General features: G+C 38.9%; 1 protein-coding gene across 1 annotated transcript in view; it reads left to right on the top strand.

The window, feature by feature from the left end:
* Positions 1-10,063, top strand: part of rabep1 (rabaptin, RAB GTPase binding effector protein 1) — a 39,351-nt gene extending 29,288 nt beyond the window's left edge. Inside the window, exons 15-18 of the mRNA XM_084073438.1 lie at positions 1,181-1,236; positions 2,617-2,715; positions 4,740-4,856; positions 7,613-10,063. Of these exons, the coding sequence (XP_083929564.1) occupies positions 1,181-1,236; positions 2,617-2,715; positions 4,740-4,856; positions 7,613-7,714 (374 nt within the window). The 3' untranslated portion in view covers positions 7,715-10,063. The remainder of the gene's footprint in view (positions 1-1,180; positions 1,237-2,616; positions 2,716-4,739; positions 4,857-7,612) is intronic.
* Positions 10,064-14,609: the final 4,546 nt, after the last annotated feature.

Below are 14,609 nucleotides of genomic sequence, written 5' to 3' on the forward strand. Positions count from 1 at the left end.
GACCTAAAAATGCTTACATCACTCCTCACTTGTTTGTGAATGATTCACACAGCAATTGCTTCCAGCGGGTTTTGATAAATGCTGTCATTTCCTGTACATCAGGCAGTAGCAGCATTATTAGCGGCATAATTGCCTAATTAAGCAATAACTCACCATGATGTATCACATCTAAGGGGTGTTAACCATTATATCACATCTAATGTCTAACATAATGACACTTAGTTCTGTGTGGAAGATTGATTGACAGGTGCATCATTGGTTAAAATGCATTATTACCCGTTGATGGTGATTTTAGTTTGACAGGAAGTAATCAACATTGGACCTTTTGATATAAAAATACACAAAAATATTTATTTTTTAAAAACTTTTTCGACATAATTTATGAATTGCTGCACGTTGTCCTTTGAAGGAGGACTTTTTAACAGAGATATTGCTCTATCGTCTCCTCCATAGTTAAGCCTACACAGAGATCCCAGTTGATCTTAAATTCTGATGTGGATTTCACCTTATTGTCTACAGTTAGTATCCTAACAGTGTTCCGTAGCCACGGAATGACCTAGAACTGGTAGATATTAGCCTTCATTAGCCATGTTATGTGGTTATTATACCATATCCATCAGCCAATCAGATTGCATGATTTGACCAACCCTTTTGATAAATAAACTTGACTCAAAGCTGCTTGTGCTTTGTTTAGTCTTAACTCTGGGGTGCTTGTACTGTATCCAATAGCATGTGTGTTGTGTCACAGGTTTTTGCACCCTATACTAGCTCTAAACGCTTTGGCACAGTACTGTGTCTGTTGCTTAGTGTGAACGTTGTTTTGCCATGGCGTATGTTTGAATTTCTAGTTTATTAACACTTGATGGCTCAGTCTGTTAGTCTAATAGCTTTTGTGGTTTGACACGTACAGTACAGTAGATTGTCTTCCCCTTCTCTTATGTTTATTCCTTTCCATCTGTCTAGTGTCTACTGTCTATTTTTCTCTATCTCCCTTCACTCACAAAATCACACCCTCTTGAGTGAAGCAGCTTCTGCCCACTTAACCCCCACCCTCCCTCCCACATGGCACAGTTTTGAAATGTTGTTTGTAAATCAACACCGTTTTCCAGGAGTCTGCAGTGCATGAATACAGAGCATGTGAGTGAGTGGTAACCAGTTGTCATGATGCTTATTCCCACAGCGTCGTTCTCCAGTCTGAAGACAGAGTTGGAGCGAGTAAAGACAGAGAAGGAACAGGTATTTACTCTTTATTTATGCTACCCTTCATATTTATATTTACTCTTAAGATATGACGCAGCATTACCTCACACCCATTCCATCTCACGGTTCTTTACATATTATTTATTCATGCTTTTTTTTTTCATGACCAGAGAAATATGTTTTTCCACTTTTAACTATTTTGCCTCAGCTCATACACAGTAAAACACGTAGTGTTAATTTAGTGTACAAATGGAACCAAATTGGACCCTTACGTGTCCATTTGGTTCCATTTGTACACTGTCTTGAGTTTTTTTCACTAAGGATTTTACTGTATAAAGCAGTTGATCCCAAACAGTGTGCCGTGAGACAAATCCAGACGTGCCTTGGGATTTTGTGAAAACTACACATTATTATTGCCATATACAGTATACAACTATTCAACATTTTTTAATTATGTTTTAATTTACTATATTAAAATATATATATTATTATATATATATATATGTACGTACTAATTTCTCAAAGCATTATATAACTTGAAAAACAATATTTGAACCACTTTAAATGTGGTGTTCCTATTTTGGGCCTGTCATTATATGCCATTTTTGCTATGATTACAGGTGTACCTTGAGAGCTTCTGACTTGCTCAATAGTTTGCTATAGGCACATAAAGTTAGAAAATCAGTGATTTGTAGAGAATGGGGCTTGAGGCCTGGAAGTTTTTTTGCATCGTCTCTGCTGTAGAGAAGATAAAAAGCATGCGGTGGAAGTTTAGAATCCTCATGGTACACTGTCTGGGGGACAAAGTGACTTTGTGAATGAAACGTGATACAGGAGCTGTTCAAATCAGCACATTTTTCTGCACGGAATGTCCCCACTTCGTCATGATGACTTAACTGGTGATGGAACAGTGGCGGTTTATCAATTAATTGACGAATTCAAGCACTATAACAAGGGTTTGAATTCCTTCTCCTGCTATGCCACAAAAATGTGGAATGCCCCACCAAAAGCCACGAAGGAGTGTAAAACCCTACTCTCCTTCAAAACCGCTCTAAAAGAGTACCTACAGGTGGCTGCAATTCGAAACTGGCCCCTGTAAAAGTCAAAGCCCCCCCCCCCCTGTTTTACTGTTTTGCTGTACATATTTTAGTTTTTCTGTTTTCAATCTGTTTTTATGATGTCTTGCATAGTAGTGTATATCTGTCTGTCATTAAATGTCTCTATGAATTGAGTACACAGTACCCCAATGGAAACAAGCCATAGGCTTTCTTGGGTTTTAATTGAACTGTACTTTCCTGTGCTTTTTTTTGCAAACTGCAAATAAATTATTCAGTCAATCAATGTTGTTGTTGTACAACAAAGTATATAGGGCTTAAGTGGTTAAGAATTAATGTCCACCCACTTTTTGTTCTCCAGTTGCAGAGCAGCCTGGCAGAGAGGAGTGAAGCACTGAACAGTCTGCAGGCTGGCAGGACTGGTCTGGATCAACAGCTCAGGGATCTCACCACTGCCAAGGTCAGCAGCGCTTGTTACACGTAGCTGGGACAAAACGGCCATAATATGTCTCCGTAGGGTCACGTTTTCTTTAAATGTAATTCTACAATCAGTAACCTTTTATGCCCGCTGTCTCCCTCTCCTGACAGAGAGTGGTAATTGCAACGATGTCTACAACCATGGTAGCGAGACAACTGTCTAAACCAGTGGTTTTCAACCCTTTTCATAGCAAGGTCTATTATTTATTTATTTGGCATTTGAGCCACAGACCACCATTTGATGAGATTCAGCATTTCAGACCCAAAATAAGATTGTGTCTACAATTCCGTGCTGTATTAATTAATGTTGGTACCACATGAGAGATAACAGGCCAACGTTGTTCAAAAAAACAATTCTTCTACATTGTCTAATTGTGTAGACTTGTAAATTAAGTAATGCAGATGTTTAACAATAATTTAACTCTTGAAAGAGTAAAATGAAACCATTTGGTTTCATTTTACGCTCTCAATAGTTACAGTAAAGATCTATAAGAGTCCATTTGGTTACCAAATCTCCATTTAGCTGTGGACCACCTGGAGCCTCCTCAAGGACCACTGGTGGTCCCCTGACCACCGGTTGAGAACCACCGGTCTAAAGTGGTTCTCAAAGTGGGGTCCAGGGACATTCAGGGTTCCCCGAGGGGGTTCCTAAAAGGACCGTTACAGGTCTGTAACTCCGAGAGTGTACAAACTCTCTAGAGTTCCAATGCGGCATCTGCTTTGACTTTATTGACGTTGTCAGTCGTACCATACAGATTGCGTAAAGTAATGTTTTCTTCATTCCAATAAGTTCTGGGCTGTAGCTGTAATGCAATTCAACAGCGTACAGCCAGGTTTCATATTGGATTATTTACTCAAATCGGACTTGTGCAACATTAATATTTTATGCGTGTTGGACTTTATATGCGGTATCATTCATTATAACATGCTGTATCTACCTAGAACTGGAGAGATTGATTTCAAGTTTCAAGGCACCCACTCCCATCACTTATTCCTCCCTTGCAGCCATCTGCCATTATTACTTGCGTGTGTGTGTGTGTGTGTGTGTGTGTGTGTGTGTGTGTGTGTGTGTGTGTGTGTGTGTGTGTGTGTGTGTGTGTGTGTGTGTGTGTGTGTGTGTGTGTGTGTGTGTGTGTGTGTGTGTGTGTGTGTGTGTGTGTGTGTGTCTGTCTGTCTTTTACAAGGGAGCCCTGGCCAAGAAAGCAATGAAGCAGGGATTACAACATAAAATACAATAAAACACAGAAAAAATACGAATGACACATGAATACAAACTCAAGTGAAACGGCATCAGACCTCAGTTTTTAAGTCTGTATTGAACTTTTAAAATCCCCCCAAAGGGATGAAATGCTCCAGCTTAATGTCCTCCTGGAGCCGATTTCCAATAACGAAAACTAAAAGCCATCCTCCCAAATTCCGTTTGAGTGTGTTCATGTTCAGTGGTGTAAAGTAACTAAGTACATTTACTCAAGTACGGTACTTAAGTACAATTTTGAGGATTTTTTTTACTTTACTGGAGTATTTCCAATTTTCAGGTACTTTTACTTCTACTCCACTACATCTCAGGGGCAAATATTGTACTTTTACACCACTACAATTATTTGAAAAATGTAGTTACTAATTACTTTGTAGATTTTGATTATTATTACAAAACATACATTAACCACTTCAGCCCTATAAACATTTCGGCCATTTGAAAATAGCCGATCTACAAGCTCACAATGCGTCGCGATGCGACGCATTGTGAGCTTGTAGGTCTGCTATTTTCAAAAGATTGTTATACATTTCATAACCTGAAATGGAACATTCTGCATAATGAGTACTTTCCACTTTTGGTACTTTAAGTACATTTTGATACCAATACTTTTTGTACTTCTACTCAAGTCAATTTTGAATTCCGGACTTTTACTTGTAACAGAGTATTTCTTTATTGCAGCATTGATAAAAAAAAGGCACTACTTTTTCCACCACTGTTCATGTTACTTGTGTCTGTGCCTGTGGTTCCAGAGTGCGCTGGAGAGCCAAGCGTTGGAGGAGAAAGACAAAGCCTCGCGGCTGCAGACAGAGTTAGACGTCAGTGAACAGGTGCAAAAGGACTTTGTCAAGCTTTCTCAGACTCTGCAGGTAAGCAGCCGTTTGGCCATTACCGTGACGCATGCTCTAGTACAGTGTGGTTCTCAAACCTGTTCATGTCAAGGACCCTCAAATTGACACTCTTTAGCCCGCGGACCCCCATTTTGAAAAGATATGCCAGGGGACCCCCACAAGAGAAGATTTTTTTACGGCTCTAGCAGTGATTCTCAACCATTTTAATTTCAAAGACCCCCAGTTTGACATGCATTATGCAGGCTACGGAACCCCATTTAATGGCATTTCTATCTCTGGGACCCCATTTTATATTGTAAAATCAATTAATTAATTAAACTCTGAGAGTGTACAAATGGAACCAAATGGACCCTAACGGATCCATTTGGTTCCATTTGTACACTCTCTGAGTTACAGACCCATAAGGGTCCATTTGGTTCCCAACTATCTATCATTTAGACCCCTAGGGGTCCCCGGACCCCACTTTGAGAACCACTGCTCTAGTACAGTGATTCTCAACCTATTTCTTTTTTTATTTCAAGGACCCCCAGTTTGATATGCATTAGGCCACAGACGACCCTTTGATATGTTTTTATCTCTGGGACCCCAATCTACACTGTAAAATCCTCAGAGATTCTCATTTAACCCCTTCGGGAACTCTGTATTAAGGGAATGAATCAAATATTCCTCTCTTTGTAAAGGTATCCGGTCTCTATGGCCTCCTCTTTTCAAGGGTTTCACAAATTCTATACATGTATGCACAGAGTTCCCCAAATATTGTGAACTGAAACAGTCCCTGTGGATGTGAGTGTGTCTGTAGTATTCTGCTAACAATGTGTAAGATTGATCTAACTGGAAAATAAACATCACGTCCCTCTTGCCCTTTATTTGTAGGACCACATAGACTGGATACAACACATAAACCCAATTGGCAATATAAAATGCAATAAAAGCCATTGTTCTTGTGTGTTGGGTTGTCCCTTTTAATTAGGCTCACCATCTTAATTCATTAGTATCAGCTGTATCGGTAACACTTGCTGTTTAGCAAACGTCCGAACCCATTAATTGCGCTGCCGATAAACATGAATGCTTACCACCCTCAAAGTAGAGGCATATGTTGTGTATTTTTACAGGCCTAATATATCCAGTTAAAACAATTAACTTACTCTGCCCTCTAGTGGTCAGCAATTGCTTATTGTAGCTTTAATATTTCACAATAGGCTCTGAGCATAACTGTAACCCCGGGTTTCCAGAAAGTGACATACTGTACCTGCGACTTCTGTTCCGGTTAATTTTCCCATAGCTTTGTTTGATTGGCTCGGCAGACGATTTGAAATGGAAGCTTATCGTTGCTGTCAGGCGGAAACCGGTTACATTACATTACATTACAGTCATTTAGCAGACGCTTTTATCCAAAGCGACTTACAATAAGTGCATTCAACATACAGTAGGTAGGCAAGAAAACTACTAATCACCAGAAGTCTTAAGTGCATTCTCTTCTAAAACTAAGAGTATACCTAGCGCTAAGGTGAAAGTGCTATATATCAGCCACCTACTTTCTTAAACAGATGAGACAAATAGGAAAATCAAATGAGCAAGAGCTAAAACAAATAAGTATCAAGTAAACAAGATCCAATAAAACAAGAGCTCGTACAAATAATGGACAAGTAGGCAAGGCTAAGAGGAAGGGTCAGGATAGTGTTACTTGTCAGGAAATGGAGAAAAAGGTGTCCCCATGGATCCAATGTAGTTATTATTTAGTCACAAGCTCTTGTTAATACTTTTTAGTGGCAAAATATTTGTATACATTTGTATACATATTATAAAACCCTCAGACAGAATTAACCACTTGTAGATCAAGCTATTTTTGCTACTTTTGCGGGACACTCTTAGCCTGATTATCAGCCTGAAGCTTCATGTCCACTCAGTGAAGTGGGCGGGGTCTATGGTCTGGAGCCAGGCTAGGACACTCTTGAAGTGAAGTGGGCGGGGTCTATGGTCTGGAGCCAGGCTAGGACACTCTTGTATACAACATTAATTTACGAAAAAACAAAAGCATAAAAAGTTGAAATATGGAGATACGAGGTTGTGATATATGTGATGGTCTCATATGCAACTCAATAGTGTGTGCCAAAGTGTGCATGCTGTAAACTCTTGACAAATTATGCAAACCATGCCCCCTTCGCTGTGATTTTTACATGATTTGACAGCAAGGCAGGTGTGCCAACGACCGCGGCTTTGATGCTTGTGAGGCGTGCCCGAGCAAGCCGCCAATGAGTTGGCAAACCGTGGTGGACAGAATGCGATCTGTCACCCGCTTCAAAATTGCACAATAGTCCTTGACAATGATTGTGCGCTTTAGACTAGCTAACGTTAGCGGACTAGCTAGCTACATAATGTAAAGTGGGTGCACGTTACTTTCACCCAGCCAAAGGGAGGACATCAAAAGATGGGCGTGGTTTGCATATAGAGGAAATAGCATACATACACCAGTGGTTCTGACTGTGCATCAGGGTTATTATAGTTGGCTACAAAACTGTTTACAAAACGAATTAATTAACTAAGTAATTTAGCTGTGCCAGTTTTAATCCCTGTTGGCCAAAATCGCGTCAATTTAAAATGGCCGATTTATAAGCTCACAACTCTTCGCGATGTGACATATTGTGAACTTGTAGATCGACCATTTCCCCCCTTTTTTTGTTTTTGCATTAAACTAAACTGAAATTGAAAAAGTCCAAACAAAATCAAAATAAAAACTAATGATAAATAACCTTGCTCTCCATCCGTGCCTCCAGGTACAGATGGAGCGAATTAGACAGGCGGAGTCCTTGGACCGGATAAAAATCATCCTCAACGACACCAACTTGACCGACATCAACCAGCTCCCGGATACATGATACCGTTAAGACGGAGAACTGCAGCGTAAAGCCCTGCTCCCCCTCATCCTTTGTCACTGGTCCCAGTAACCTTCTCTGCCCCTCCCCCCATAAACACCATGGAAGGACGCGTTTGGAGGGAAAAAGGACGGTCATGATTTTGAGGAGAAAAAGGCCTTTTTCTGTACATTAAAGACTCTTGGAGACACACCACGGATAGAATAATGAAGAACACTATTACTACTACAACTACTACTACTACTACTACTATGACAAATTGTAAATAACTAAGATAACTGTCTGCGACAGAACGAGTGGAAGTTCCACCTTCCTGTGTCTGTCTTTGTCCCTTGTTTCTACTGTAGATATGACTGTATCTGTATTAGCTCAACCAAAAAAAAAAAAAAAGTTTGTTGTCTTCTAAAAAAGCACTTTTCATCTGCCTCCCTGTCTTCCCAGGTAAACAAACAGATGAATGCATACTTGTATGCATACATGCACACGACTTCCTCTGCCGGTGGTACTGTACATGTTTCGGTTCTGATGGCAGTTCTTGTCCCCTTGTCGGGGTGGTGGGCGTTAGGCTTGTTTGCTTCGTACGTTTTCTAACTCAGTTTGTTCATTTCACCCTGTGGCAAAGGCTAAATGAAGGAAATAGGCTCTATTCACAGCAGCCATATTATGAAGACATTCACAGGTGTTACCAATGATCCTAATGAAGGCTCTGTTCCATTCTGGTCAAACAGAGTCAGGGTGCTGATATTGTGCAGGTTGGCCCACTGGAAACACCAGTGCAGTGGGTCTACAGTTAGGGTCCAGGGACCCTCATGGGCTTCCAAATGGCCCCTTACAGGTGTACACTCTCAGAGTTATGGGGGTCGTGGAAACCACTGTGCTACACTAAATGGAACAGAGCCTTCATTAGTATCATTGGTAACACCTGTGAATGTCTTCATAATATGGCTGCTGTGAATAGAGCCTATTCGTGGGAAAGATTTGCACATAGCTCTCCCAGGAAAAAGTGGAACGTTGTGTGCATTGTCCATTTCTAAAGGATCTGTGTTACTGTGTCCTGCGTTTCATCCTTGCTCTATAGCTAGGAACCTTTTTGAAAACTGAAGAGTGTTGTTGTTTTTTTTCTTCCTGTTTTCATGAATTTTTGACTTGTCAGTGAACTAATTGGAACACTCAACCGGCACTGTATCACTCAAACTAAAGATATTGTTTACTGAGGTGAGGGCAATGTCCTGGCATATGTAAAGCCTGATTTACACTTAGTTGTGCGTGTGTGTTATGCACCACCAATAGCCGATCTACAAGCTCGCAACGTGTTGCAGCGTGACACGTTGTGAGCTTGTAGATCTGCCATTTTTGGTGCGTGACAGCAACATGCAACTAAGTCTAAATCAGGTTTAAGTGTAATCGGTGATGTAATACCCAACCATCCTTGGACAGCCTAAATAATCAGGCCGTCTTTTTGTAATCATACTGCTTAGTTCATGATGGTAGCTTATTAATTCCAACACTGACTCACACATGACACTGACTCCCATGGCTGTTCTCTGCATCTGCTTCAATAAAGCAAAATATTTCTTAAACTCTAATGCGGACAGCTGACTCAAACTTGTCTGATATTTAGGGCTCCTCCTTTAAACATCTTCTGCTACTTGCTTTGAGAACATCTCGGAAATCCCAAGGCAGGAATATATCTTGTACGTTTGGCGATCAGTGGAAGACCCATTTAAAGGAGGAATCATTACAGCAATTAATTTCAGCCATGTGACTGAATACTGAAGATGCTCACTTATCCAAAAGGAAAGAAAGTTCTGTGTGTGATTCTACTGAAAATCAAATTAACTAGTGATTGTAATAAAATAATTTGGTTTGGAACCATAAGACATTTGTCACTGCACTTCAATGAGGACCGATTGTTCAGTATAGGTGCGTTATTCACTGATACAGGACAAGTATTAATGAATGATTAAAGCAAACCAAGTTAACATTAGGGTGTCCAAGTCGTCAAATGCAAGAATAATATATCATGTACACCTGTTAATGTCCTTGAAGTGAATAGCAATTGCTTTTACTAAACTATAATACTTGCAAAACACACAAACATCTACACGTAGTCTGTAAGGGCTATTAGAAAATATAAGCACTGGAAACAACATTGTTGCATTGCCAGTGAACTGAGGATCTCGTAGGCAGTGGTGTGGGCAGTCACATCTGTTCTTTCAAGTTCTACCACTAATAATGACTTCTATATGTCGTCGTCCCCCACCCCCCGTTCTCTGTGTGATATTTTAAATCCGCCGAGGTGCTTTTACAAGAGCATCTTTATTAAGTCCAATGCTAGTAAAGTGAACAGTATACTCGAAACCCATTCCAAAAATGTAACCAGGCTAACGGACCAAAAGCAGAGCCACTACTATAATCTAACTAATGACTGCTGTGCTGATCGGCTTTACTGTTCTCTAATACAAATGCCACCAGTAGCAGCCGTTCCCGGCATTCAAACCCCCCTTATCTGACCTTTACTCTAGTTCTGCACCCAAACTCCACAAAACCATGAATGAGCACAGAGATGTAATGTTGACATCAAAATAAGGTAACATGTTTCATCTATCTTAAAGTGGTTTGATTATATTGGCTTTTTGCTCTACGTGAAAACACAGTCCCAGGAAGCCATTTTCACATCTAGCAGATAGATGATTTCAGGCGGTCCGGAGCTTTTGTTTAATTTATTCGTTATCATTTTTATGTGGATGTTGACATGGGTTTCACGTCTCCTAGCAACACAATGTTGAAACCGTGGTCTTGGATTTCGCACTTGTTTTCCCACTACTTTTCTGTTATGAAGACATTTAACATACAATGTATTTGCACAACTGTTTTTAAACTGCTGGTAGTCATTTGGTTGCCATTTGTGGATTGATATGTATGGGAGTTAATGCTTTGGATGAAGGTGTTGCGTTACACCAGTGGTTCTCAAAGTTTTTCATGTCAAGGACCTCAAAATTTTACAGATCCCCATACAAAATTATAATATCGTGGAAATTGAAATATATGCTTATATGCTGTAATGATCAAGATTAAAACGAAAAAAGATTTCAAATATTTAACTTTGTGTGCAATGAATCTAGAATATATGAAAGTTTCACTTTTTTAATTATATTGAGGAACAAGTTTTTTCCACAATTATTTTTAGATGATCCTGTATTTGACCGTGGACCCCTATCTGAATAAATTTTGTACCAGGGAACCCAAGGGTTAGGGTTAGGGTTCCCTGGTACAAAGATTTGTGTAAAAAAAAAAAAGTATGAATTATTAAAAAAAATGAATAGCCGATCTACACGCAGTGCATTACGATGTGTTGTGAGATTGTAGATCAGCTATGTTGGAATAGCCGAAATATAAAATAGAGTTAAAGTGGTTAAATTGATTGTAATGCTATATTAAAGCTGCACTATGTAACTTTCCTGTCCTGTTCTACCCCGGATTTGAACTCAGGTCTCCTATGCAAGTGCTGTTTTTTTTTTTAAACCACTGAACGAATAGAGCCTGCCTGCTTGCTCTGGGGAGACATTTTATTTTGAATTTGTGTCCAACCTAGATATCTAAATGCCTCAATAGAAGAGCAGGGAGACCAAATACAACCACAACAAATGGTTAAATGTTGATACAATGTTATATTGTATTAACATGCTATATCATACAGATTGGATAAAATAAAAATGTATTTCACTTTTTTTTCTGTAACACATTTTGCTGGGGGTCCCCCTGGAACCCCCTCAAGGACCACTGGGGCGGACCCCCTTTGAGAACCGCTGGTGTACACTACAGTCATTTGGATGGCTCTAGATATGGGCATGAATGCTAACTTATTGCAAAACAATATTTCATGCAGGCAAATGGTTCCTCATCATTGAGCTCTGTACATTAAATATAAATAAATATAAGAAATACATAATACGTATACAGTATATAACATTGAATGATTTAGGGATGTATTGATGTCGGTCACAGATTATTTGACTTGCATGTAGGCCTATAATACCTCTTTAAGTTGAATTTGTCTATAGGTGTCTTGAATTGATATCATATAGAATCCTGAGGGTGTGGGGGCAAGCCAGTTCTGACTTGCACTTACAGAAAACAAAGTATGTGGCTTGAGGGATTGTGTGCTCATTTGATGTTAAACCTTATGTTCTGACGCCACATAGATCCTAATCATACATTTCTATCTCCTAGGTCCTAGATAGAAATGTATGATTCCAACTTTCCCAACTCGATTGATTCATGTATGTATGTGATGTGGGAAGGGCTTATTGCATTTGCTTAGAACATGTCGAATTTGCAAATTTAATGTGCTCCAAATTTACTATAGATGTATTACAATTTAAGTATCAAAAGTACAAGATCTTCCATTTTGGCACATACTGTACAGTCACATGTCTATGAAACGTTACACAAAGAATGATTTACTAATGCAGTAATATGCAAAACAAATAAAGTAATAGCTTTATTTATTTTAAATTCAATTACATTTTATCAGCATGTTTCAGAGTACATTTATATTTAATTTCTTTCTTAACCCATCATAGTAATTTTCCTCATAATATTTGCAAACACCGCAAATGTAAGCCTACAGTACCTTTTATAGCATCAAAGTCCATGTAACTCATGTTGAGCTTTTTTATGCTGTCGGTTACTGTATCAAATGATAAGACAATAAATTCCAGAGTGTATTTTGTTTTTTTATTCAGTAAAATCTAAGAACATAGTGCAATGATGGGTATGTCTTTAACAAGACTAGTCTACTCTGAAAGACCTGCTAGGACTCCTACAGAGTCCAATGCAGTTCTTAGTAGTGTAAGTGATATTTTTGGGTTAAAACAAAGTGTTTTATTCAAAAGTTAAAGCTCTAGGTATTTATATTAGTCTGTAACGGGTCTCCTCCTTTTCTCTCCGGATATTTATTAAACATGAAACACATTTTCAGATGGGACACCAGTCATCCAATCAGGAGACCCATTTATCAGCGTAAATGTTATAAGGATCTATTCTAATTTTGTCTGCTTCTTGTTTTGTGTCACTCTCAGCTGAATGGATAAAATTGGTGTCCCAACCTGAAAATGTATTTTCTGTGTATTAAAGAGCTGGGGAGATGGGAAAGCCCCTGATACTGAACAAACACAAACACTCTAGCAAAGACAATGAAATAGAGCTAGTTTTTTGATTCAAGGTTTCTTTATAGGTATTTTCTTTTCTTACATACAGGTCAATAAGACAAAAGCATTAAAAAAATATTGTATCTTCCCCCTCCCACCCCCCAAAGTTCCCGCTCCAAAAAAGCCACAACTCTTGTATCTTGTTGTACCATGAACACAAAAAGACAATACAAACAAAAGAGGCACAATTGCAATGAAAGTTGAAAGGAAATGAAAACAAGTCAAAATAGAGCTTGTTTTAATGAAACATATCACTTAAAGCAATTTAATTAAAGCTTTAATTCCCAACCGGCAAAACCATACTTATAAACAGACCATAACTGAACTGAAACCATAACTACAAACTAAGGGGAACACAAAAGGCTGCTGTTGTTCTGCTGGGGCGCTGGAGAGGGATGGTAACAACTGGAGACAGCTCCTCTTCATATAGACCAAGGCTCTAATGACTGCATGAGGTACAGCCAGTGGTGCTTAAAGTATTCACATTGTTTACTTAAGTAAAAAATATCAATACTGCAATGTAGAAATACTTTGTTAAGTAAAAGTCCGGAATTCAAGATTTACTTGAAGCACAAAAGTATTGGCATCAAAATGTTCTTAAAGTACCAAAAGTAGAAAGTACTCATTATGCAGAGTGTCCCATTTCACAAGTTTTCAAATGTATAAAATGTATAAAAAATCTTTTGAAAATAGCAGATCTACAAGCTCACAATGTGTTGCGTGAGCTTGTAGATCGGCTATTTTCAAAAATGTATATAGGGCTGAAGTGGTTAATGTATGTTTTGTAATAATAATAAAAATCTAAAAAGTAACTAGCAACTAAAGTTTGCAAATAATTGCAGTGGAGTAAAACTACAATATTTGCCTCTGAGATGTAGTGGAGTAGAAGTAAAAGTACTGAAAACTGGAACTACTCCAGTAAAGTAAAAAAATACCTCAGAATTTTATGTAAGTACAGTACTTGAGTAAATGTACTTAGTTACTTTACACCACTGGGTACAGCTGATACAGGGAGGAACAACCAGAGCAATCAAATCATAGTGAAGCACAGGTGAGTGTGTCGCCATGGACCAGAGAGCCAACCTGCAAGGCAGTGTAGACACTAAACCTGAAGACAAATAAACATTAGTGAACAAATGATAGTACTGTAGAAAGAGGTGAGTGCATATGTGCAAGCACATAACACAATCAACCATAAAAACATGGAGGAAATTATACAACATCTGCAATCCTCCTCCTGCTGCCTTGATGTTCTGCCAAAAAGGCTTTTTCAAAAATGTATCAAATTGCATGGCCTCAGATCTTCTACAAATTGACAACACATCTCTTCTCTCAGATTTCTTCCCACAGGCCCTGAAAACTACAGTCATCAAGCCACAAAAAGAATAATCTAGACACCTCACAAATGAACCATTTACATCAAACCTCCCATTTTTAAGTAAAAATGAAGAAGCTGTTTCTCAAAACCTGGACAAATTCTTGGCACTACACAATTGTTTTGGGGTCTTCCTGTCTGGATTTCAACCACACCACAGCACTGAGACTGCTTTCGTTAAGGTCTTCATGACATCCACTTAAACACAGACATAATTGTCTGTAGGTAATATGTACACATCTGAGTGAAGAGAACAAATATGACATGCAGAGTTAGGCTCCATTCTGGGGCCTCTTCTGTTCAAAAGCAA

Source organism: Gymnoscopelus microlampas (assembly GCF_963454915.1).
Source record: "Gymnoscopelus microlampas genome assembly, chromosome: 12".
NCBI lineage: Eukaryota > Metazoa > Chordata > Actinopteri > Myctophiformes > Myctophidae > Gymnoscopelus > Gymnoscopelus microlampas.